The following is a 26,132-nucleotide window of genomic DNA, read 5'->3' as shown; positions in this document are numbered from 1 at the left end:
TTATGAATTGAATTGCTAAAATATTTTTATAGTCGTGAAAGAAAAGTGGTTCACAATGTGTTAAAGTATTTGTCGAAGAGAAATACTAAGGGTTCGGACAATATTTTCATTGAATAATGTTTCCGACAAAGGTTGTCAAATTGACTGACATGTTTATCGTATAGTACAGTCCACTATGAAAATTAGCTGTGGTTTGTTTCAACTACCTATTTTAAAAATTTTGTCACTTTCTAAGTGTTGAATTTTATAGGATTGGGAAAGAAGTACCGAGTTTGAAGCGTTCATGAGCAGACATTGCAGTTGAATATTCAAGTTCTGAATTTGATTATTGATGAATAATAAAATAAATTCTTCTAGCTCGATTGATGGTTTCATTTAATTTATTTAAATCAGGTTACCTATAATAATATTTTTTCGTTAATTTATGAAAATATCAAATTAGCCCGTAATCCTGAATGCTGATACATAAAGTTAGCCTATTAATTTAACACAGGTACGACTGTACTCAGTGTTGCACTATCAAATGCAATTGAAGCGCCTCTATGCCAGGGTTTTTATGTTCCTGGTCAGGCTATACATAATAAACAAAAACATGTCAACATTCAACAAAATTGCTTAAAAAAAAATGTCAGTCGAACACGCGCGTAAGTTTACGCTGGAGACCCCGCTTAATGATAAAAATCATAAAAATAATAATTAAACTAATATAGGGTGAGTCAGGTAGCCACGTCCGCTATTGTATGATTTGTATGTAGGTATACCACGTTGGATTTGTAAGATATAAATATTTTTTGTTTGGTTTTGCGATAGGTATGTAAAAAAAATTCCAACATCATCAAAAAAGAAGAAGAAGAAGATGTTTCATGTAATTCTTCGCTCTTTAGGTATTACAGTAGGGTAGGGCTATTATTATTGTCAAAATGGCTACCCCTTAAGTATATTCTACGATTTTACTAAACTTAGTTTAGGTCTAGGATCTAACCTAGACTCTAGGTTAAAGACCGGAACAGTAAGAAAATTTATTGTCTATTTTGATAATATACAAAGGCCTCTATTTAAAATATAAATATGAGTTTAGGGTTTTAGGTAGGTAATCGTAAAGATACGCACAAAATGAAGACATTTTAATAAGGTTTGTTGTGATTAGTTAATGTTCTTAAAAGACGTAGCATGAAGGGCATGGAAACGTGCTGACTTTTAAAGAAGTCCGTGGCACTAAAACGGTTATAAACCATAGCATGATCGCATTAAAACATACGAGTATTCAATTATGTTCAATTGTATATCTGAGTCAGATAATTTGATTGTTCACTCACCTCACTATAAATTTGACAGTTTGTCAAAACTGCAAATGGTTGATGGACTTGTGATGTGCTTTTTGTAGAAAAAAAATTTGTTAAACCCATTTTTACACTCTAAAACCACTTCTCTGATGTGATAAACATTATATTTTTGCTGCGACGTGCGAGAAATTTAAATTTTGTGACTCTAGGGGTCATTCACACCGAGTCAAATTTTCAACCTCAAGTTCGGACTTACAAAAAAATATAACTTTGGTGGATTGCTGATAAACTTGTAATAGATTTGTTCTGAAGCTGAGAAGATGACGACGTCTTCGGAGGACGTCTTGCTCAGCGTGGGCCATGTGCGGTTTAAGAAGGGGGATGGTACATTATATGTTATGAACCAAAGATTGGCATGGATGCTGGAGAATCGGGATACAGTAGCCGTATCTCACAAATATGCTGATATTAAAAGTGAGTAGCTCTATTATATGGTAGCTGTGGAGTTCTGTGTCTTGTCAAAAGTGTTGTTCTGTGTGTGTCGGTGGAATGAAAAGGAGCGGTGAATGTATTTATTTGCAGCATTTTAATGTCTATGCTACATACTGCAATCCTCAATAATATTCAAATACAGTCCCAGAGCAGTCCCATTTGTTGATTGGATACAGTATTCACCTTGTAAGACCTTTAATCTGCTCGGCGATTAGTCACAACTTGTGAGTGTACCAAGACAACAAATTAGTTCGTACTGTCATCGCACCAATAAAATTAAGATTTTATTACTAAAGACTGTTGTTGATTTACTCTGTTATTAATTAAAGGCCTAATAAAACCAATGTTCACAAATATTATTTAATGCTAGTGGGTATTTTTTATTTTCAGCACAAAAAATATCACCGGCTGGCAAACCAAAAGTTCAATTACAAGTAGTGCTGCACGACGGGACATGTTCGACGTTCCACTTCGTGAACCCGGCGGGTGCTGAGGCTCAGGCCAAAGACAGGGACCAGGTCAAGATGCTATTGCAGAACTTGCTGCCGAAGTTTAAGAGGCAAATTGATGGAGAGCTGGAAATGAAATCTAGGTGAGAAATACTTCTTCAGTTATTTCAATTCAGCTAACTGGCCACTTATTATTCTGTTAATATTTGTACATTGATATAATGATTGTAGTAAAAAGGAATAAAAAGTGGCAGATTAACTCTGTGATTGGGATGATAACATGCACTTAATAATTGTGTGTCAGACATGTTTTCATGTAGACTGATTTACAAATCTAATAAATAGACTTGAAAATGTATTGAACATTGATGCATAATTTTAGACTCAAATTTTGCTTTATAACACTATTTTATTTAGGTGCATTATTTCTTAAGTTTTAATATGAATTTATTAATCAATAAATCAAAACATGAATCTTGACGGGACCGAAAACGCGACAATTTGCGTTCATTTGGTCATGTAAATATGAAAGTATGAATAACTGGAAAGGTCACATTGCTACATACTTGTCCTGACATTTTGGCCTTGACTTGTTTGTCTGGGGCATTGATATTGTATGTAAATATGGACCACAATTTGTAATTTGATTTCCTTTAAGATAATTCCAAATGTGATACAATACAAACTAATGTAGGTATATTGTATAAATCACAATACATTTTATTTACATCTTAAAGTCAAACACCGTTATCTAATAAAAGTGTAATTTTGAACACTTGTTTAAAGTGATGTTTAGTTTGGAAATGTCATTTTAAATAACTGTTCAATGCTTGTGTAACTTTTTATTAGTAAGGGGGTTAAACTTAAAATAAAACACACAATTATTGCAATATTCATCTATTTTGTACTTATAAACATAAAATAGTCAGGAACCAAATTTCTAAATGATTGTTCCAGGTTATTATCCCTACACCCTACCCTGAAGCATTTATACGAGGATCTGGTCATATCAAAAGTGATAAATAGCGAAGAATATTGGAACACACCTACATTAAAAAACTATACAGAATCAAATAACATTAAGCAGGAAGCTGGTAAGTTATGTTAAGGCTTGGTATTTCTGCTAAAGTAGGTATTTCGCGCTGTCAAAATCTGCGCGCGCAATACTTCGCCGAAGACAGCGCGCCAAAGAGCTCTCGCGGCTACACAGTATAGAAATACGCAGTTGGTTAGGTTAGGTTGACTTCCTTCCGTTCAAGCGTCACACTCACAGCACTTTCTAATACAAATCATATCCAAGTGATACAAATTAAAACAACTTTCAAAATTTTTGGGAATATATTTTAGAATCGAATAAATTTAGAATATAACTGCCAAAGTAAACACGGTTCAAACAGGGGTGGCGTCACCCGACCTTCCGGAAGTTCCGCGCCGGCTAAAAGAATTTCAAGATTACGTCACTCGACCTATCGGTAGATCCTCGGGAGCTTGAGCGATTGGAAAAACATTTTATGATCAGTTACTCGTAGTAGCGATTATTTAGAGCTTGGATAATAAATTATAGTTGTTGCAATTCACGAAACTTTGCATGAGGTTAATTACATTAATCAGTACACGCATCAATTTTGTTCAGTCTTTTTGTTTATTAATAAATAAAAATATCATACTAAAATTGCATACATATTTGTTTGTGGTCTGGGTGTTTTCTTTCCATAATTTATGTATAACGTATGTACGGGGCTCTGTATCGAAAATCACTATGAGCAATGAGCATCACACACGGTTACCTGGAGTGCATTACCGCAGCAAAATTTTCATAAATGTTGTGCTTTAGAGAGTCGAGAGTAGGTATAGCAGATAATTAGTCCATCGTGAGCAGAAAATTGTCCACTAATAGCAAAATTCGTTGAAATTATAGTTTTAAAGTTATTAGGAAAAAACAGATTTTGCTGGGGTAACGTTCAAACATTACCCTAGCAAATTTTTTTTTGAAAGTTCTATCCCGGAACCAAATACATGGATAGATAGCTCTTGTTGCGTAGTAATTCGTCCACGAATAGCAAAACTTGTTCGTGTTCCGGTTCTCAAGTTATTTAGAATATTGCTGGGGTAATGTTTTGTGATGTCCCAGATCTCGTAAATGGCTCAACGCAGAAGTTTGAAAAAATTACAATGATAGACCTTGATATGTCCAAATTAGTTCAAACATTAATCATTGATTTGAATGATAAACACCAGTGTAATTAAAAGATTTCGAAAATCAGATAAAACGGATTTGTGAGTAAACCAGTACTCTTACAATCGAATAAAAAGATGTATAATGTACCCCTGGTACACCTTTATAACCACAGTAAATATAAATGATGTGGCTTTGCGCAAAAGAGAGATTTCAAGAAATCTAATTTATTTTAACAGTCTTACTTTCGTGGCCGAATACGCGATTCCCTTATAACAAGGGAACATGGCATACAATGGACAAATTAAAATGTTCCTTGAATAAGCTATCCTGTTAATTTCAGCTTTATATTACGACTTATAAGAAAGTTATCGAACTGCAAAAAAATATCAGGAATTCTTCTATAAGCCGACCAAATTATAAAGGTTACAAAAAAGCGACCGTTCCATACATAAGGCTTGCCATCTTAAATGAACGGTATAATATCGAGGTTTCGTCAGTACAGTTGCGAACAAAGGTGTTTGTGTAGTGTAGTTGAGTTGAGAGGTCAGATTATTGAAATAATAAAACGAACATTTTATTTTTTAAATACATTTTAAAATAATTTACATTACAGATAACAATGAGAGGATGACATTGCAAGGTGGTGCCAGTCCAGTCTTAAATCCGTTGATATAATTATGCTGCATCTGGCATGTTTTTGGCTAAAAGATTCTTCTATCTTACGGCTTAGACCTTTAGCTACAGACCTTAGACAGTATTTTTGAAACATTCTTACGCATGGTGGAGGAAGGGACGCTCTAGAGACTCAAGTCTACAAGGAGTCATATGAACTCCAGTTTTAAATCCGTTGACATCTGCTGCATCTGCCATCTTTTTGGCTAGAAGATTCTTCTATCTTACAGCTTAGACCTTTAGCTACAGACCTTAGACAGTATTTTTATTATTTATTTGTGTCAGTGTGCTCTTCTAAAGAGTGTAAGACGATTGTATGTAGGTAATATTAAAATGTAATTTTAACTCATTGGTTTTGTCTCATATTTCAGGAATTTACTATGTATCATGAGTAGAGTCTTCGTTTAAAAGGATACGAACGATTTAAATTTCAATAGGTAGACAAAATTGATAATAAATTCTTAATTATCAAAAATTTAAGCTTCCTCCAGTAACACTGATATTATTATACTGTGACTCATCAAAGTCATCATTGTCAAAAATATTGACAAATCGCGAACTGTCACGGCCAAAAAACTGACACGCGTCCGTCCTCCGTAAGCGCCACCGCGCGACTGATTGAGATTGTCCAAGCCGTCATGGACGATTTTTCCACATTTTTTAACATAGTAACTAAATAAGACGCAATATAAAAATTTCATCCGTTAAAAGCCCTCAAGTTATTTCTGAACTTTAGTTTAGTAAAAGATTTAGAATCTCAAATCGCTTATTTTAAAAATAAAACCATAAATAGAAAACGAATAGAGGTAACTTTGGGAATTTATTCTATCGAGTCAACTTCATCAAATCGTGTTTCCATCCGTTAATAGCCCTAGAAAATATCCTCAACTATGCCCAATAAAAATCTTAGCCTTTAATTTTACTGTTTAGTACCTCAAAAATGAAAAATGAAAACCTCATTTTCGCCATTTTCTCTGCTACCCGGCCTTAACAATATGTTACACAGCAGAAAGTAATTAGTGGGTTAGACGCTCAAAATCTGTGTCTTGAGTTTATCCCCAATACGAAAATAACTTTCTTTAGGGAAATTAGGGATAACACATTGCAGAGCAGTGTGGACGTAATCGTCGTCGTCGTTTCAGCCGAAAGACGTCCACTGCTGGACAAAGGCCTCCCCCAAGGATTTCCACAAAGACCGGTCCTGCGCCGCTTGCATCCAGGTACCTCCCGCGACCTGTGGTGGACGTAATATTGCAACATAAAGTATTGTGATGCTTCTCTTTTCCTCTCCATTCTTATGAATCCGAAAAACTCATATGAATGCGTAATAATAGGGGTGCATGACATAATAAATAACTTATACTACATTGAAAGTACACTACAATAAATGAACTGTAACAGTAGCACTGCGAAATTCTCATTATCTTGATATTATATTGTGCTGTATACAGGGCCGGATCTACCTATGGGCTGATTGGGCTGCAGCCCAGGGCCCCGGGGTTACAAGGGGCCCCCAGATCCCGCTAAAAAGTAGGCAATAATTTGAAAAAAAAAAAAAGTGGTCTGTAAAGTCGGTTTACGGACGATATTTTTACGTGACAACGTCATAAGAAAATATTGATTAAAAATTGCATACTATATTTTTGAGATTTTTTTTAGTTTTTTTTTCTTCCATTTACTTCTTGTAAAGAAAACGTAATAACTTTTAAACTAAGAGGTATATCCTGATGAAATAAAAACAGTAATAATGCTAAATAACAGGCAATATTAAAGAAATACATAAAATACTCAGAAAATGGCAACAAATAATAAAAAAATGATACATTTTGAGAAAAATCTGTATTTTAACTCGTGTTTTTTTGGTTATTTGATAAATTTATCCAAATAATGCCCCCATAACAGATTGTTTTTATTACTTTGTGTTATTCTTTATCGTATTACTTTTGTAAACCTAAAAATAGCATGTCTCTATCCCTATCACAATGTTTACAATGATCGTTTGAACTAAGCCTCTCCGGGCGCGCCATTCAACACTTCGTTAACACGAAACTGAAAGTGGCTCTAGATTTGTAATTTTGATAAAAACAAGTTACATTTCAAATAAAAACAAAAGATTTCGAAGTAAAATAAGCATTTTAGTTAAAATTAAAATTGTCTCTACCTGTAGCGGATAATAATGTGGTGGCAGGCCTTTGTTCAAACGATCATAGCAAATGTTGTGATAGGGATAGAGACTTCCGATTTTTGGTTTTACAATATTAATACGATAGAGAATAATACAAAGTAATAAAAACCACCTGTTATGGGGGCATTTTTTGGAGAAATTTATCAAATAACCAAAAAAACACGAATTTAAAAGTAGATTTTTTTTCAAAAAGTATATTTTTTTATTATTTGTTGGCATTTTCTGGGCATTTTATGTATTTTTTTAGTATCGCCTGTTATTTAGCATTGTTACTGTTTTTATTTTATCAGGATATACCTCTTAGTTTAAAAGTTATTACGTTTTCTTTACAAGAAGTATTAATTGGCAGAAAAAAAAATAGAAAAAAAACTCAAAAATTTAGTATGCAATTTTTAATCAATATTTTCTTATGACGTTGTCACGTAAAAATATCGTCCGTAAACCGACTTTACAGACAACTTTTTTTTTTTTTTTTTTTTTTTCAAATTATTGCCTACTTTTTAGCGGGATCTGGGGGCCCCTTGTAACCCCGGGGCCCTTACGTTACCTAAAGTAAGTAATTGGAAGAAATTTTTTTTTTTAAAATCTCAAAAAAATTTTGACCTCTTTTTTGTCGATAAAAATAGGTCTAGTTTCACCTATTTTCATATGTGCACTTTATCGTGACTCACACTGTATGTATAAGAATAATATATCATTATAGAAACAGTTTTTTGGCATGTCTATAGGCCCCCAAGTAGTTTCAGCCCAGGGCCCCACAAATTCACGATCCGGCCCTGGCTGTATACATATTTTTCATAATGTAACATTAGAAAAAAATATAATATTGTTAAATAGTCTAGAGATGTGAGTGGTTGATGTAGCAAACTCAATAACGAATCGCGTCTATGTAGAATCGCGCGTCAGCTAAAGTACTTACCTACCTAATGAATGCAAACAATGTGACTAGTCTAAACAAGTAATGGTCCTAATGAGCTAGCTAGTTGATGACTACAATGTAATGTCTTATTGATTTACTAGGCAAAATGTACTGTGCAAGTTTAAATAAGTATTAAATGATTATGAGTTTTCAACCATAAAAGTAATTCTTGATCAAGGATATTACAGCTGCATTTCTGTTACAATTTATCAATAACTAGAATATTTTACTTTATTTATAGTTCTATCCACAGTAGTACAATTAGTCGGACTATCGATAAATCTATCAAACAAGCTATTTACTGGCATCTCTAAAATAGAGTCTTAATCTCCAAATCCCTAACTTTGCAAAAAGAAATGCTGTGTATACCTGTACTTGAGGTCATATACGCATCATGTGTTAACATGTTAAAATGTACCTAAATACTACTTGTTACTACTGTATCTGACTTTGTTGGTGTACCTAATAAATAAAAAAAAACATTTCGCAGGAGTGTCAGGCGCGTTCCTTGCTGACATACAGCCTCAAACCGACGGCTGCAACGGCCTGAAATACAACCTGACGCAGGACGTCATCGACGCGATATTCAAGACGTACCCCGCCGTGCGCAAGAAACACGGCGACTACGTGCCCAAGAAGATGACCGAGGCCGAGTTCTGGACTAAGTTCTTCCAGTCGCATTACTTCCACAGGTCAGTGGGTGGAAGAAATAAAATTAATCAAAATTATGAAGGTACTTGGACATTTCACACAGCGCCATCTAGTCGCAAATTGAACAAACTTGTGCTATAAATATCAGACAGTTGTCACTGTAATAAATAAAATAAATAAATTCTTTATTGAATAACTTATTGACAGTTTTTAACAATAGGCTAATATTAAACTATAATAGGTAAAAGTACATACGTGCCTGAACTAAGAATTATAATTCCTGTATCTCATAATAATAATATCATAATCATCATGTCAGCCACAGGACGTCCCCTGCTGAACATAGGCCTCCCCCAATGATTTCCATATCGCGCGGTTGGTAGCAGCCTACATCCAGCAGGTCGTTGGTCCACTTACCTTTAGCCAATAGTAATATACCTTTTACTATTAGCCTTTGCGAAAAAACTAGTTCTTCGAGCTTTCCACAGTGGTCACTGGTACAGATTTTTTAGATCCATGTTACGTCGACTAAATAACAAATTCTCTGTGTGATTGACCAATTATTTACAGGGACCGCATCGCCTCATCATCGAGTAAAGATCTGTTCGGTGAATGTGCCAAAATGGACGACCAAGCGATTGCGTCCGCCATGAAACACACCACACTGGATCTCACGGTAAGTTGCACAGTGGAAGAAAAAAAAGTTTCTTGTGAGCGAGACCGAGATAGGCCACAGCAGTGGCGTAGCGTGCCAATCGTGCCATAGACGGGCTCTGTATCAAAAGTTGTTGGGTTCCCTAACCCACTTCATCGTAGAAATCGTAGGACCCCCAGGCACTTGTTTCCTCTGCTTATTGGTTATTTCAGCCTTCTCTACACCCCTGGGCGATAGAAACCTAAGTCCAGTAACGGTCGCGGTCCCGTCTCGGTCGCTTATTTATTGTGGCGTGAACCGCCGATTTTATCTGTTTCCAACACATTTGGAATTCTTTGCGGAGGAAATAGGGACCAAATTATTTATTTCGAAACGAAGTTTTAGTATCCACCTGTACAGCACCAAATAGCACTTTCATCATTTCAGCGATAGCTCATAGGTCGTCCACTGCTGAACATAGCTTCCCCCAATGCTTTCCATGTTGATCGATTGGTAGCGGTCTGCGTCCAGCGCTTCCATAATAACTCTTTATGTAGTGGTAATGGATCGATAATTGTTTCCAGGTGGACATACCGTCGTTCACGGAACCTCAGCCGCTGGCGGACGACGAGCCGCCGGAGCCGAAGGGCGACTCCACGTCCATCCACCGCAACATGATCAAGCGGTTCAACCAACACTCCATCATGGTGAGAGGGCTTGATGATGCTACTTTCAGTTTTAGGGGACTTGGCAGTTAGGTTCCATGCCAGGTACGCACGGAAAAAAATGTGGGTTAAATAATTCAGAAGATTATTCCGTAAATAAGGTCAGATGATATCTAAAACAAGAGTATTATGCCCGTTTTCACCATTAATTCCTAATTTTTAAATGACCGCTATGAAATTCGTCTACGAAACTAAAATAGTTACTAAACGCTTAAGGATTGATGGTGAGAACGGGCATTAGAGAATAGGCTAGATGACAAAATTTCAACTATTTGTCCGTCAAACAGATAATTAGAAAATATTAGACTCATATGACGTCATATGTAACGTATTCATGCCAACGTCATAGTATGAGACGCTGCATGTATTTTCTCTCGCTAGTTATTATTTCAAGGCTTCAGCACCAGAAAGTATTTATTGATGAAATAAATATTTGGACATGTTACACAATGCCATCTAGTCCTAAACTAGGCTTAGTTTGTTGTAATATGGAGCTAGGCAACTGATATTTTATTATTTCATAACTATGTATAATTGTCTAATCTTGTTCCAGGTGCTCAAAGCTAGTCATAAAACAAATAATAGTAATAACAGTAGCAGTAGTAGTAACAGTAACAAAACGACAAACAACAACAACAAAACGGAAAACGGCGTCGTCGGCAACGGAGTTGAGAAACGCGCTGCCGAGACCAAACCCGACGCGCCGCCGGATAAAAAGCGGAGGATAATGGAGCAGATACATTACGAGGATTTAGAAGCGGGAAACGATAATGGGGAGACGCAGGAGTTGAAACTGTCTAAGGTAAGATAGATACAACACATTTTATTGTACACCACACAAACCAAGAGAAGAAAAAGAAATGAACAGAAGTTACGGCACAATTTAGGCGGTCATATCGCTATAAGGCGACCAGACAACCTAGAGGACAGTAAGCTTTGTAGGATTGTTTGATGTCACAACAATTTTAAGGTACTGGTATAGGTGGTAGATGTACTTTTATAAAGCATCGTCGGCGACGGTGTGGCCTAATGCGTGGACGAAACCAAACCCGACGCGCCGCCGGATAAAAAGCGGAGGATATTGGAACAGATACATTACGAGGATTTAGAAGCGGGGAACGATAATGGGGAGACGCAGGAGTTGAAATTGTCGAAGGTAAGCTTTGTAGGATTGTTTGAATAGAATAGAATAGTTTTTATTTGAAAGAAAGACATACAAGCAGGCAAGACATAGGTACATAATTAAAGAGATACACAAATGGACAGATAGCTGCTTGTGCCCCTCTGACAAAAAGGCACCGCTCAGCATACGTCAAGACCGCGCCAGGGCTTGTCTCGAAACTGATTTTCAGCGGGGGCCCTCTGTTGTCAGCAGAGGAGCGCAATGTACAGGAAGAGAAGAAGAAAAACAAGGCAAACTTATAAGAGTAAACAAACAAAAAAAACACCATAACTATTAAATTTACATTGAAATTGAATTTTATTAAATTTAGATTGTAATGTGGGGACCGGTAGTGAATGTACACATACTACCAGATTTTAATTATTGATTTACTAAAACATTTTTTGACGTCATAATCATTTTATGGTACTGGTATAAGTGGTAGATCAATTTTGTCGTTGGCAATGGGGTGGATAAATGCGTGACTGAAACCAAACCCAATGCACCGCCGGGTAAGAAACTATAGATACTTGAGTAGATACACTATATGGATATACGATACGGATTTAGAAGTGGGGAACGATAGGACCATAATGTTTACCCAAATATGTGCAAATAAATATTTTAATTTGGATTTGATAATGGGCTAACGCAAGAGTTGAAACTGTCGAAGGTAAACAATTTTAGCCGTATCAGCAATGTGGTGAATTCGGAAAAAGTGGGTGGTCCTATTCTAGACCCCTCCCACTCTTTCCATGGATGTCGTAAGAGGCGACTAAGGGACAAGATATGCGAATATCAGGCCTTCCCAACCCGTCTGTTTCGAGAGGGAAGTGTGGACCAAATCCTCCATTTGCCGTCGGTAAATTAGATATGGTCATGCTCCTGCAGTAAAGACCTGATGATGAAGCAATGTTGTTAGAATTTGACGTCAAAAAAGTTTCAGGTTCATTTACACATTTGTTCTAATGAGACAAGTCGCAAACATGATAGAACAGCGCAGGATCCTTTGTTATAGAAATCTTTGGGGGAGGAAAGAGGAGACCTTTGTCTTTTGATTGTAATTAAATGAAAGAAAAACGAGTGCCAAATGTTTATCGTTTTGCAGGTGGAACGATATCTCCTCGGTCCTTCGTCGCAGGTGCACCAGAGCGGGCCTAACACGAATCCCCCGCCATTATCAGCGCTAGCGTCGATATGTCAGGTAAGCCGCTTTTTCCGGTAAGATACACAGCCAGTTTCAAGTAGAATATGATAATAATTTAATAAATAGACGATGTTTCCCCACTCCCTTTGAGTTTCAGCAAAAATATAGCACTTTATTATTAAACTGTGAAGTCTCAACATCACATTTAAAATGCTCGAGAAATTGTTTCGTGTGACAGGTGCCACGCTTCATGGCGCTTCCAATGTGACATTCCAATTTGACGTATCGTCACTGTCGCGTTGACGTCTCGTCACTGTCGCGTTGACGTATCGTCATTGTCGCGTCACCGTTTCGTCAATGTCGCGTCACCGTCTCGTCACTTTCGCGTCACCGTCTCGTCACATTCGCGTCACCGTTTCGTCAATGTCGCGTCACCGTCTCGTCACTTTCGCGTCACCGTCTCGTCACTGTCGCGTCACCGTCTCGTCACTGTCGCGTCACCGTCTCGTCACTGTCGCGTCACCGTCTCGTCACTGTGGCGTCTTCATCTCCTTTCTTGCTGGTTTTTAATAATTGATTTGTATCCCAGGCGTGGAGCAGCGGGCAGCAGTGCTCGCGGCCGGCGCGCGTGTCGGCGGCGGCGGCGGTGGCGGCGCTCGGCGAGCTCAGTCCCGGCGGCGCGCTCATGCGGCACCACCACGCCGCCAGCATGGCGCGTGAGTACACAGCCGTCTGTGCTGTACCCCAGGCGTGTCGGCGGGGCGAGCTCAGTCCCGGCGGCGCGCTCATGCGGCACCACCACGCCGCCAGCATGGCGCGTGAGTACCTGTGTACAGACGGCTGTCCGTCTGTGCTGCACCCCAGGCGTGTCGGCGGCGGCGGTAGCGATGCTACAAAACTTAGCTCCGTTCAGTCCACCGCTACGTCATAGACTCAATCGAGCACCGACAGCGCTGCGGCGTCCGTTTTGACGTAACTAATTAAAAAGAGGCTGACAAACATGACTTGAGTTTCTTTCGTCACTTCTTTTCAACAACTGCCCATAGGTTGTCCCAAAGTGGTGGTAGAGCCAGCTTTATGAATTTGGGCCCCCTGGAAGGAGCCTAAGTCTTGTACTGAATAAATGATTCGATTTGATTGATTTGTTAATATTTCTTTTATTTGATTCCCTCAGAACTAATACCTCCCGACGTGGCGAGCGAACTCCAACGCATCTACTTGTCCGGCGGGGAGTTGCTGCGCGAGCTGTGGCGCTGCTTCCCCGCGCCCGCCGCCGCCGGCGCCGACGCCGACGACAACGTGGCCAAGGCCGACAAGTTCTACGAGGCGCTGCTGAGGTTCCGGAACGTCAAGCTGCGCCCGTTCGAGGTGAGCGACCTGTCTGTTGCTTGTGACGTCGCCGGTTACATTGCTCCTGATGTAAGCTAGTCACAACGCATCTACCTCTGAGGCGCCGACGCCGACGACAACGTGGCCAAGGCCGACAAGTTCTACGAGGCGCTGCTGAGGTTCCGGAACGTCAAGCTGCGCCCGTTCGAGGTGAGCGACCTGTCTGTTGCTTGTGACGTCGCCGGTTACATTGCTCCTGATGTAAGCTAGTCACAACGCATCTACCTCTGAGGCGCCGACGCCGACGACAACGTGGCCAAGGCCGACAAGTTCTACGAGGCGCTGCTGAGGTTCCGGAACGTCAAGCTGCGCCCGTTCGAGGTGAGCGACCTGTCTGTTGCTTGTGACCCGGCGACATTGCTCCTGAGTAAGCGAGCTAGTTACATTGCTCCAGACGTACGCGAGCTAGTAATAACTAGGTTTAGGAAATTATCACTTTACGGGATTTATTGCAACAATATATCTATTTTAACGGTCTGCCCGCGACCATGACTCGTGCAACCGAGCCGAAACGTCGGGAGGGTAAATATTTTATTTACCGTTAAAATAGATATATTGTTGCAATAAATCCCGTGAAGTGATAATTTTATAGTAAAAATGCAACATAATAGTTTAAGGTTTAGGAACGTCAAGCTGCGGCCGTTTTAGTTGAGCGACCTGTCTGTTGCTTCGTGACGTAACCAGTTACATTGCTCCAGGTGTAAGCAAGCTAGTTCGTACGCGAGCTAGTTAAATTGCTCCAGATGTAAGCGAGCTAGTTACATTGCTCCAGATGTAAGCGAGCTAGTTACATTGCTCCAGATGTAAGCGAGCTAGTTCGTACGCGAGCTAGTTAAATTGCTCCAGATGTAAGCGAGCTAGTTACATTGCTCCAGATGTAAGCGAGCTAGTTACATTGCTCCAGATGTAAGCGAGCTAGTTCGTACGCGAGCTAGTTACATTGCTCCAGATGTTACATTAATCCTGACGTAGCCAGCAAGTTTACAAACTAGTTACAAGTTGAGGCTGTTCAAGATCAGTAATGGGACAGAAAAGTTCTCGAGTAGCGAAGACGGAGTGTAGGCAGGTCTCCATTAGGTGTACTGACAATTTGGTGAAGGTAGCAGGTAGCCTGGATGCGGGCAGTGTCGGACCGGTCGTTATGGAAATCCTTGGGGGAGGCCTTTCTCCAGCAGAGGACGTCATTTGGCTGAAACAGCGAACGAATTGGGCGGAGGGCAAAGTTCTATTTGATTCCTTCTAAAGTAGTACATACTTACTACTTAGTTCTCTTCTCAATATTAAATTTTGATCCAAAATTACTAGAACACATCTTCATTGAACGTTCATAACGTAACTTTCTTCCTCATTCCAGGAAAAGATGCTTCGCGACCTCACACCGCTAGCGACATCTCTGACCAGACACATGAACCAGATGATCGACGCCGCCTGCGCCAAGTACGCCATGTGGCAGCAGCGCCAGGCCAAGCTGCGGTAGTACACGCTAAGTAAGACTGATGACTTTTCATAAAATTCATTAATATTCTGTGAGGAGTACAGCTAAATAAGCCGGTGAAACTCTCACACGTAGGACTGATACAATACTTTAATACTGCGTGGCGTAACAAACGAGCGGCAAAATGCTCACCCGTAACTTTGATTCGTGACAGTGTGAGGAGTTTAGTACAGTTAAATTAGCGGGCAAACTAACCCGTAGGAATGAAAAAATATAATTGTAAGGAGTGCAGCTAAGGCGGCAAAATGCTCACCCTTTAGACTTATTCGTAAATACTATGTGGGGAGTACAGCTAATTAAAGTAGCGAAATGCTCACCCGTAGTCGGAGAAGTGATGGCTAAAAAATGTGTGAGGAGTACATCTAAATATGGCGTGATTTTTGATTATTGAATTGCCCACGCGTTAGACTGGTTCGTAACAGTCAGTGTGAGGTGTACAGTTAAATATCATCCGCTAATCTGACAAGTGATAATTGTGTCAGAGTAGCTGTGTTGGAGTTGAACTGACAAAAATCTAAAAGTTTTTATATCGTTTAGGACGCCCAAAATGTTTGATGAATTCGGTCGTGAAGTTGTAGGGCTTTGCCAATTTGACATCACACCCTACAGAAGTCAAATCTATCTCTACTGTTTTCAAAGTGGTACGAATTAATTGATTCTTTTTCGATATAATTTGCCTCATGAACATCATAGAGACCATGAAACAAGCCATATTTCACAAGTAGTGTGATCGCACTACTTGTGAAATATTACTTGTTGTCTTACTACTTGGCAGTGTGTGGCTTACATATTTAAAAAGGGCTCATAATACCTAATTATTACGAAGATTAGATTGAATTGAAGAAAATCTTTGGAAAGTGGAAGATTCTTAGTGAAAACAGTTTCTATTCAAGTAAGGCAGCACAAAGAAAAAAGTCAAGGAACCTCAAGCTAAGTCGGTAAGTCGTGGACATACGGTGCATTTCAGGCTTTTTCAAATAAGATGCCTTTAACGGCCAATGAAATATGCACCTTATGGCCACGACATTGAGACAATTTATCAGTGACCTTGCTTTTATTATCTTGTTTGTAAACGGCTATAGGACTTTGTTATGGAAAAATAAAAGTTACGATTGAGGGTACGTTGGTGCATAGAAGTGGAAAAGTGTTCAAAAATAATGTATTATAATATCGTCAGTAAGTGATTGTAAATTATCATTGTTAAATTCATTAACATAACATGTCATAAAAAACTATATTATATTGCCAAAAAAAAAAAGATATAAAATAAAAATATGCACAGGTATACTCTCATACATCGACTTTTCTACAATGATTAACTAATAATTTGACCAATTAGGCTGCTGTTCGTCTATTGTCTTTGGTCTATGTTCAAAACTAGGGAATGCAGAATCGGTTCTGGTTTGAGGAACCGGGTTTTTCGGGTCTGGTGATCATAAGAACCGGGAGCCCCGGTTTTTTCGGTTCTTTCGGTTCCAAAAAAACAACATTTTGATTATGTTTTTTTTTATTGAAATAACACTTCTTTGAATAGACTAGGAATAATCAACAAACATGATTTAACTACAATATTTTTCTATTTTTACTAAATTCTACTCCCAAAAATAAAATAAAAGTAAAATAATTAGTTTTCAATTGAGGTACAGACGACGGCACGTCAAGGTAACCACTGTGGGTTCCTGTGTAGTTGTAATAGGGGCGAGTTTGCAACAAAAATGGGTAGCCTGATGTGCTGTCGTGTGTACCACAATCAGTCTTTTTCATCCAACTTATCGATATATTTGACTATTTATATATTGACTGTCAGATGCAAAGCAAATAAAGGAGAAGTAGTGTTGCCAACTCTCACACAAAAATATCATCATCATCATCATCATTTAATTTTAAACCATAGGATAGGACGTCCACTGCTGAACATAAACCTCCTCCAATGCTTTCCATGTTGATCGATTGGTAGCGGCTTGCGTCCAGTGCTTCCCTGCTACCTTTATGATGTCGTCGGTCCACCTTGTGGGTGGACGTTCCACGCTGCGTTTTCCGGTACGCGGCCTCCATTCCAGGACCTTCCTGCCCCATCGGCCGTCAGTTCTACGTCCGGGTCGGGCTATGTCCGCTGAATCCGCTGACATGGAAATGAGGAGATCCGTAAATGAACTAAAGTCGCTACTTTAGTTCATTTACGGATCTCCTCATTTCTGATTCGATCTCATAAAGAAACACCGAGCATAGCCCTCTCCATAGCACGCTGTGCAACTTTGAGCTTCTGTATATAAGGCCTATAGTGAGAGGCCACGTTTCCGAGCCATAAGTCATCACTGGTAACACACATTGGTTGTAGACTTTCGTCCTCAGGCACTGAGGTATTTTGGATGAAAAGATGTTGCGTAGTTTGCCGAACGCTGCCTAGCCGAGTTGGATTCGACGATTGACTCCCTTTTCGAAATTGGACCTACCTAGCTGGATCGTCAACAATCTCGAGGATTGAGCTCCCAACCGAAACTGGGTAGGGCGCAACATGGACATTGGACATAAGCTTTGTTTTGTCCATATTCATCCTCAGGCCTACCTGTTAGGAAACTCGATTAAGGTCTTTGAGCATTGTGCCAAGATCTTACAACGATTCTGCCATGACCACAATCAGTATCGTGGGCAAACCGAAGGTGAGTGATGTACCCGCCATTAATGTTTATGCCGAATCCTTTCCATTCAAGGAGTTTGAAAGCGTCTTCCAATGCAGTGGTGAACAGTTTAGGAGATATAACATCTCCCTGCCTAACGCCTCACTGCAGAGGAATCGTCCTCGTGCTCTGCTCCTGACTCGGACCGACATGGTGGCGTTTTTGTACAAGCACTTCAGCACCTCGATATACCGATAGTCAATACGGCACCGCTGAAGAGACTGTAAGCACTGCCCAAGACCCGAACGAATCGAAGACCTTCTCATAGTCTACGAACGCCAAGCATAGTGGCAAGTTATACTCGTCAATCTTCTGTATAACCTGTCGCAGCGTAAGCGCAAACAAAAATATGCCAGTGATTTAAAAAAAATGTAAGAAAAATGCTTAAAATATTTACATATCTCATAAAAAAAAAAACAAAACCAATAAGTAGGTAATCTTTATTAGTAGCTAATCTGATATCTTTAGGTTCTCTATACGTTCGCAATGTTCTTGTTACGACTCATGCCTAATACCTATAACAGATTTTAAGATAAATATGCAAAACCCGAAAGTACCGAAAGAACCGGGTTTTGAATTTTTAAAACCCGGTTCTTAAGCTGTCGAAAAAACCCGGGTTTTCCCGGTTCTTTCGGTTCCGGGATTACCCGGGTACAAACCCTATTCAAAACCACAGAATATAGCTAGCTTCTTGGTCAAATTGTAAAGAAGTTCAATATAATCATTGTATCTGGTATAACTACTGATTTACCATTACTGGTCAGGGTCACTATTCAATTCAAAGCAATCTATAAAGTAATAAAAAAAACATATTAGATAGGTTTTAAAATTATTTTATATACTTCTATGTTTTGTTCGTTTAGTCCGCTATTCTATGAATAGTGTGTTGTTTCTTTAAAAAATATTATTGTGATTCTTTTCATAATTAAAATTATTTATAAGTGTACGCGCCAGCATTAAAACCTCATGCAATTCAAACTCATGTCACACTATTCTATCACTCATTCTGACAGTCCTTTTTCCTATCCTCTCCCTCCCACCTTCAGTCTCGCTCTCGCATCGCAACGCGCCGCTTCGCCTACCTATCTGGGCGTTAATACTAAATAAGTATCCAAAATAAACCAATTCAAATAAACCCAAATCGCGCGCTAAACTCATCTCAATAAAAATTCAAGTGTTTGTGAAAGTGAAAGAAGAACCAAGCTTGGACCGTCCTGTGGAGTCTGCTCAATCGAAGGTATCCCATCCCATTCCTATCCCAATCTCCTACAACTCCTTTCTGGTCCTTCGAGCCGCATGGTTCATTTCCTATCCTTTACACTTACAGAAAATCACAACTACACATTTTCACGCATCCGTCATTTTGACAACTCTCTAGAAAATTCTAGAAAATTCGCTCGTTTGACACATTCTTTCTGGAAAGTTCGATTCGTTTGACATTTGACACATTCTAGAAATTACTATTCACTCAAACGTCAAGTCGTTGTTTGTAAACACGTGTATTTTTTAAATTCAATCTTTTAAAATTTTATTTCAATTCAATTTCAAATTCGCTTACATACGCTACGCATTTTATTTTCCTACTGGATTATAAATAAATACGCTCAACTCAACTCATTTTTTAACGCTAGCTCTCGTGCGTGTGTTTGCTCACCTACAATACAATGGAGGGAGTAAAACGCAAAATTAATTTGCTTGAAGCTAAAAAAGAAGCGCTTTTTCAGAGGGTTCAGGAATTATACGACCTCAGCCTAAAGGTCTCCGACCCTCAGATTGAACAAATTTTCATGTCTCGCATGCATTCGATTGAAAAAACAAGATCGGATTTTCTTGATACTATTGACGAACTTAATTTGTGTTATATGAAAAATGATGAGGAACTCAAACCTACATTTGCCGCACTCAACTCGTTTGACGATTTGTACTGTAACATCCTTTCGGTGCAAAGCTCCATCGCACAACTAAAGGCCAACACAGAGCGTCGCAAACAGGATTTCGTAAAAAAATTACCGCCTTTAGAACTAGTCTCTTTCGACGGAGCCCCTTCCAAGTGGCCCGTTTTCTACCAAAATTTTAAAACGCTTATTCATGAGAACACTGGTTTGTCTCCAGGTGAAAAGGCTCAATACCTTATAGGAAAACTTTCCGGAAAAGCACTTACAATTTGCTCGGGTATTCCACCGACTGGTGAGAACTATTACATAATTTGGAACAACCTATTAGAAAAATACCAAGACATAAGAGTACAAGCCTCTATGTATTTGGAACAATTAATAAACTTCAAATCGCAATCTTTAGATGAATTTTTGGAACAGTATTGCTCAGCTGAAGCTGCCTTACGACGTTTACAGATTGATGACCTTTCCGATTTCATTTTGACTCATATTGCTCTCAGTAAATTAGACAAAGACACTCTAAATTTATTTGAACAATCCATTAAGCACGTAAAAATGCCTACGTTTAATGATCTCAAGACTTTTATAAAAGAACAGAATAAGATCCATTCTTTACGCTCATCTTTTACGCAGAATAAGCCGTACGTTAATTATAATAAAACGAATTTCGCATCGCAGTCTAAAAACTCGAAACCGACACAGTCGTTTGTTTCTAATACAGCTTCTGGAGTAAAACCCAATCAACATTACTTCCAATCTCAACCGAATTCGCAAGGCTCATACACTCCATCCGCTGTACGCAAGAATTGTCAACTTTGTAAGACGGAACCTGAACATGCCCTGTTCAAATGCAGTTATTTTCGCTCGAAAAATGCGCCAACTCGCTACTCTTTAGTGAAAAAATGTAACTTTTGCCTCAATTGTTTGGGCTTTCATAATGTTAAATATTGCAGATCTCAAAATCGTTGCTCAGTTTGCCAACGTAAACATCACACTCTTATTCATATAGATAACTTTAACGTGAATAGACCTATGACGTCACAACAGCTGACTTGCAGCGCTACGCTTTCGCCGACCGACGCGTCCATGTCCGCGCCCGGTCCGGTCACGCCGCCGTTGCAATCGATGCCAACCAACAATGTATCTCTCTCTGCAGTCACGCCGTCGATCGCTGATGAATCTAGTACCACGGTCTTATTACCCACCGCGTCAGTATATACTTATGACAATAATAAGACGTGTCAAAAATTACGCGTGTTTCTAGACACAGGTTCGATGAGCAACTTTATCTCAAATAAATGTTGTGCGCGACTGAACTTAAAAGTCAATCCGCTACCTACCACTATTAAGGGCATAGGTCAGTCTGAAAGTGTGTCGCTAGGATATGTATCTTTCACAATTGCCTCACGCTTTGATCCCAGGTGTAAATACACAATTAACGCACGCGTCATTGATACAATAACCGATTATTTACCTAATGTAAAGGTTGACATAACCCAGTTATCGCATTTACAAGGTCTTCCTATGGCCGATGACAGCTTCGATATCCCTGCTGAAATCGATTGTTTGTTAGGCAATGAGATATTCCCGCTTCTTTTAGGTAGTAATAAAATAACTTCACCGCAATCCTCTGTCATCGCTATCGAAACCACGCTCGGATATCTCGCTATGGGACGCGCTCAGTGCTACTCAGCTCATTCACGCAATGATAATAAAGCATTCTTTTGCAATGTAGACTCGCACTCATTAGAATCACTCACGCAACGCTTTTGGGAGCTTGAAAGTGTACCTACTAAGAGACACATCAGCCCTGACGATGATATATGTGAAAACATTTTCCAATCAACTCATTCTCGCGACGACTCTGGGACGTATACCGTTTCTTTGCCATTTAAACTCGACCCATCAGAACTCGGCGATTCTTACTTTACTGCTAGGCGTCGCTTCTATAACTTAGAGAAAAAGTTAGACTCAACTCCAGGCTTACGCACTAACTATAATGAAAATATTCAAGACTGTATCGATCGCGGTTTTCTGTCAAAAGTCGAAAACGCATCGAATTCAGAGGAAAATACTCCAAATTATTATATACCTCATCATGCAGTATACCGACCAGATAAACTCACTTCAAAAACTCGAGTCGTTTTAGATGCAAGTTGTAAAACAACTTCTGGAAAGTCGTTAAATGATGTTCTTTACACTGGCCCAAACTTACAAAGTAATATTTTTGATCTTTTAATTAACTTACGCATTTTCTCAGTCGCTTTATCTGCTGATATTGAAAAGATGTATTTCTGTGTAAAGCTTGATCAAAATCACCACCCGTTTCAACGCATATTATTTCGATTTGATCCTGAATCACCGATTGATACTTATCAATACAATAGGGTTTCTTTTGGCGTTTCTAGCTCGCCTTACCTCGCTATGCGTGTCGTTCGCCAACTCGCTGAGGACGAGCGCGCGAATTATCCTATCGCCGCGTCTGAAGCTCAATCCTGTATGTATATGGACGATTATGTCTCATCGATGGACGGGTTAGAAAAAGCTGAACAATCTTACCATCAAATGGTTAAGATGTTCATGGCCGGGGGGTTTAAAATGGTTAAGTGGATCTCGAACAACCCTGAGCTTATAAATAAGATTCCCGATTCGCATAAAAATCCACAGCTCGTCGATTTTGACACTGACTCAGAAATTACGACAAAAATCATAGGCATGCAGTGGCTTCCTAATGATGACGTTTTTCTTTACAAAATTAACTCTACTAACTCTGACCAATGCACCAAACGCACGATTCTCTCCGCAACCGCTAGATTATTCGACCCTTTGGGTTTGCTAGGCCCTGTGACAGCGTTTCTCAAACTCTTAATTCAAGAATGCTGGCAGCGCGAACTTGAATGGGATCAGCCAGTTCCAGACTCAATAAAAAATAAATGGAATCGGTTTGATAGTGAGATTAACTATTTATCGCAATTAAAAATATCTCGTCATATAGGAATCACCGCGGGTTGTCACGTCACTATCATGGGCTTCGCGGACGCCAGCGAAGTATGCTACGGAGCTGTAGTTTATGTGCGCGTGAGCTCTGATGCAGATTCACCCGGTGAAGTCTTTCTTATCGCATCCAAATCGCGCGTCGCGCCTTTAAAGAAAATATCTCTTGCGCGGCTTGAACTGTGCGCAGCGCTGCTCTTGACAAATCTTTTATTATCGGTTCGCGATAGTATAGAGAATCGTTATGCTGTTAACTCAATTTGCGCATTTTCAGACTCGACTGTCACTCTCACGTGGATACATTCTCCCGCGTACAAATTTCACACATTTGTTGCGAATAGAATTACTGAAATTAATTCGAAACTCAACGCCAAAATTTGGTATCATGTTAATGGAAATGAAAATCCTGCAGATGTAATATCGCGACCTGTAACTCCTAAAGCATTATTAAATCAATTAAATTGGTTTCACTCTCCTCAATGGACAGCTCAGCCAATCTCGCAATGGCCTATCGAGCCATTTCAAGTTTCATCTAACAGTGTTCGACTGGAAGAGAAAACTATCGCTCTTGTTTCAGAGACAAGCTCTCAATCGAACTCTCACCCTTTCGATCGATTAATTGATCGCATTTCCACGTACCCAAAATTATTACGCGCTACTGTGTACGTGTTACGCTTCGCTAAAATACTACGTTCAAACGGAGTGGTTACATCCTCTGATTTAGAACTCGCTGAACTCTATTTAGTACGCCATATACAGGCACTATTTTTTACTCAAGATATGCACGCAATTAAAAATAATAAACCCTTTAACAAATCGCTTCTCAAACTTAACCCTTTCATTGACTCTGATAATATACTTCGTGTCGGAGGTCGACTCACTCACTCTCAACTCAACTATGGACAAAAGCATCCAATCATTCTATCGCCAAAACATCGCTTCACTCAACTTTTAGTTGATTACTTTCATGTATGTAATTTACATACTGGTCCTTCACTTCTACTCAGTCTGCTTAGACAGAAATTTTGGATACTTTCCGCACGTAACTTAGTACGTCAAAGAGTGCATCAATGCAATATCTGTTTTCGTTTAAACCCTAAATCTACAAACCCTCTTATGGGCGACTTGCCATCATTTCGTGTTTCAGAAGCTAAAGCCTTTGTTTATACATCGGTCGATTATGCAGGTCCCTTCTTTATTACTCACATTCGCCGCAGAGGTGTTAAAAGCCAGAAGGCTTATATTTGTTTATTTTGCTGTCTTACAACTAAGGCTCTACACATAGAGTTAGTTTCAGACTTAAGCTCTGATCTATTTCTCGCCGCTTTTCGTCGATTCATTTGTAGAAGAGGCCCCGTTTCCATGATATATAGCGACGGAGGTACTAACTTCATTGGCGCTAAACGCAAGCTTGACGAAATTTACGCTCTTTTAGAATCTGACTCTCACAAAAATTATTTAAGTTCACATTTGGCTGAACAACGCATTAAGTTTCTTCATAGTCCACCATATGGTCCGCACTTTAACGGCATCACAGAGATAAATGTTCGTTATGTAAAAACGTATCTTTATAAAGTTATTGGTCTTCAAGTGTTAACATACGAAGAGTTCAACACTGTACTTGTACAAATAGAAGGCTTATTGAATAGTAGACCATTGTGTGTTCTTAGCTCTGACCCATCTGATATATCCGCTCTCACTCCCAATCACTTTCTCAATATAACTCCACTGAAATTCTTACCAGTAGAGAATGTCTCTGATATTTCTGACAATCGGTTAACGCGTTATCAGTTAGTCAATAAATTAGTGCAAAGCTTTTGGCGTCGCTGGAGTCAGGAGTATTTAACTTCTCTACAACGCCGTGAAAAGTGGAATACGGTGACCAAACCGATAGATGTGGGCTCTGTTGTTGTTATAAAAGATGACAATGCGCATCCTCTTTGTTGGCCATTGGGTGTGGTTGTGGAAGTATATCCCGGAAAGGACAAAATCATTCGCACCTTAAAGATTCGCACTGCAACCGGTACTTATGTTCGGCCTGTAGTTAGAGTTTGTCCTCTTCCTTTACAGTAACTCAAATAATGCTCTTAACTTAATTTTTTTCTTAACTTTAATTTAACTCAACTTTAATTTTAATTTAACTCAACTTTAACGCTTATAACTCGTTTAGTTCTCTCTAACGCATGTTTTTTTTTACGTTTTTAACTTTTTTTTTACAAACGCTACTCAATCTAGAGGAAGACCTCTAGGCCGGGGGAGTTGTACGCGCCAGCATTAAAACCTCATGCAATTCAAACTCATGTCACACTATTCTATCACTCATTCTGACAGTCCTTTTTCCTATCCTCTCCCTCCCACCTTCAGTCTCGCTCTCGCATCGCAACGCGCCGCTTCGCCTACCTATCTGGGCGTTAATACTAAATAAGTATCCAAAATAAACCAATTCAAATAAACCCAAATCGCGCGCTAAACTCATCTCAATAAAAATTCAAGTGTTTGTGAAAGTGAAAGAAGAACCAAGCTTGGACCGTCCTGTGGAGTCTGCTCAATCGAAGGTATCCCATCCCATTCCTATCCCAATCTCCTACAATAAGAATGTGCCTGTTTCTGTTGATATTAAAAATAATTAAAGATGACGTTACTCATAGTTTCTTTAATGTCGATTTAATAGTAATTTGCAGTTTTAATTTGTCTACCTATTAGTTTATTATTTAATTCTCGACTAGTAAGCAATAATGTGAATGCCTCGTTAATTAGTTATTGTATTATCAAACGATAAAGTTATAATTTCTGCGGCCTACAACGGCAGAGTCATTTTTTCTTGAAGTTCGATGGAGTTAAATTTTTCGTGATAAGGTCTACTCATTTCTTTTAAAAAGCAATTAGATTTTGTTTCTCACTTCTTTCAAAACATATTTTATAACTTAGATAGACAAACTATTTTGTTAATTTGGTGTGGAGAATGATCTAATACTAATAGAAAACATTATTAAGTAAATATTAAATAACTGAAATGTATAAAATGTATATACCTAGCAACGTTCACTGTATAAATGTCCACGTCTGTGAATACCGAATATCAAATTAGTTTGTAATAGTAATTAATTTACTGATAAGCATGAAAATAATGCATTTTGATAAACCAAATCTGACTGTTTTTGATATAATTTATTGTGATGCACG

General features: G+C 39.0%; 1 protein-coding gene across 1 annotated transcript; it reads left to right on the top strand.

The window, feature by feature from the left end:
- Positions 1-1,344: 1,344 nt before the first annotated feature.
- Positions 1,345-15,720, top strand: LOC135081836 (general transcription factor IIH subunit 1). The gene is made up of 13 exons (XM_063976615.1): positions 1,345-1,757; positions 2,166-2,367; positions 3,182-3,318; positions 8,670-8,871; positions 9,401-9,506; positions 10,049-10,171; positions 10,743-10,991; positions 12,460-12,555; positions 13,088-13,379; positions 13,673-13,900; positions 13,949-14,071; positions 14,120-14,208; positions 15,242-15,720. Exons 1-13 carry the CDS (start codon positions 1,604-1,606, stop codon positions 15,362-15,364), a joined length of 2,124 nt encoding a protein of 707 aa, XP_063832685.1. The 5' UTR covers positions 1,345-1,603; the 3' UTR covers positions 15,365-15,720.
- Positions 15,721-26,132: the final 10,412 nt, after the last annotated feature.

Source organism: Ostrinia nubilalis, chromosome 20 (assembly GCF_963855985.1).
Source record: "Ostrinia nubilalis chromosome 20, ilOstNubi1.1, whole genome shotgun sequence".
Taxonomy (NCBI): domain Eukaryota; kingdom Metazoa; phylum Arthropoda; class Insecta; order Lepidoptera; family Crambidae; genus Ostrinia; species Ostrinia nubilalis.
Note: the sequence above shows the minus strand (reverse complement) of the source record. Positions and strands in the feature narration are given on the sequence as shown.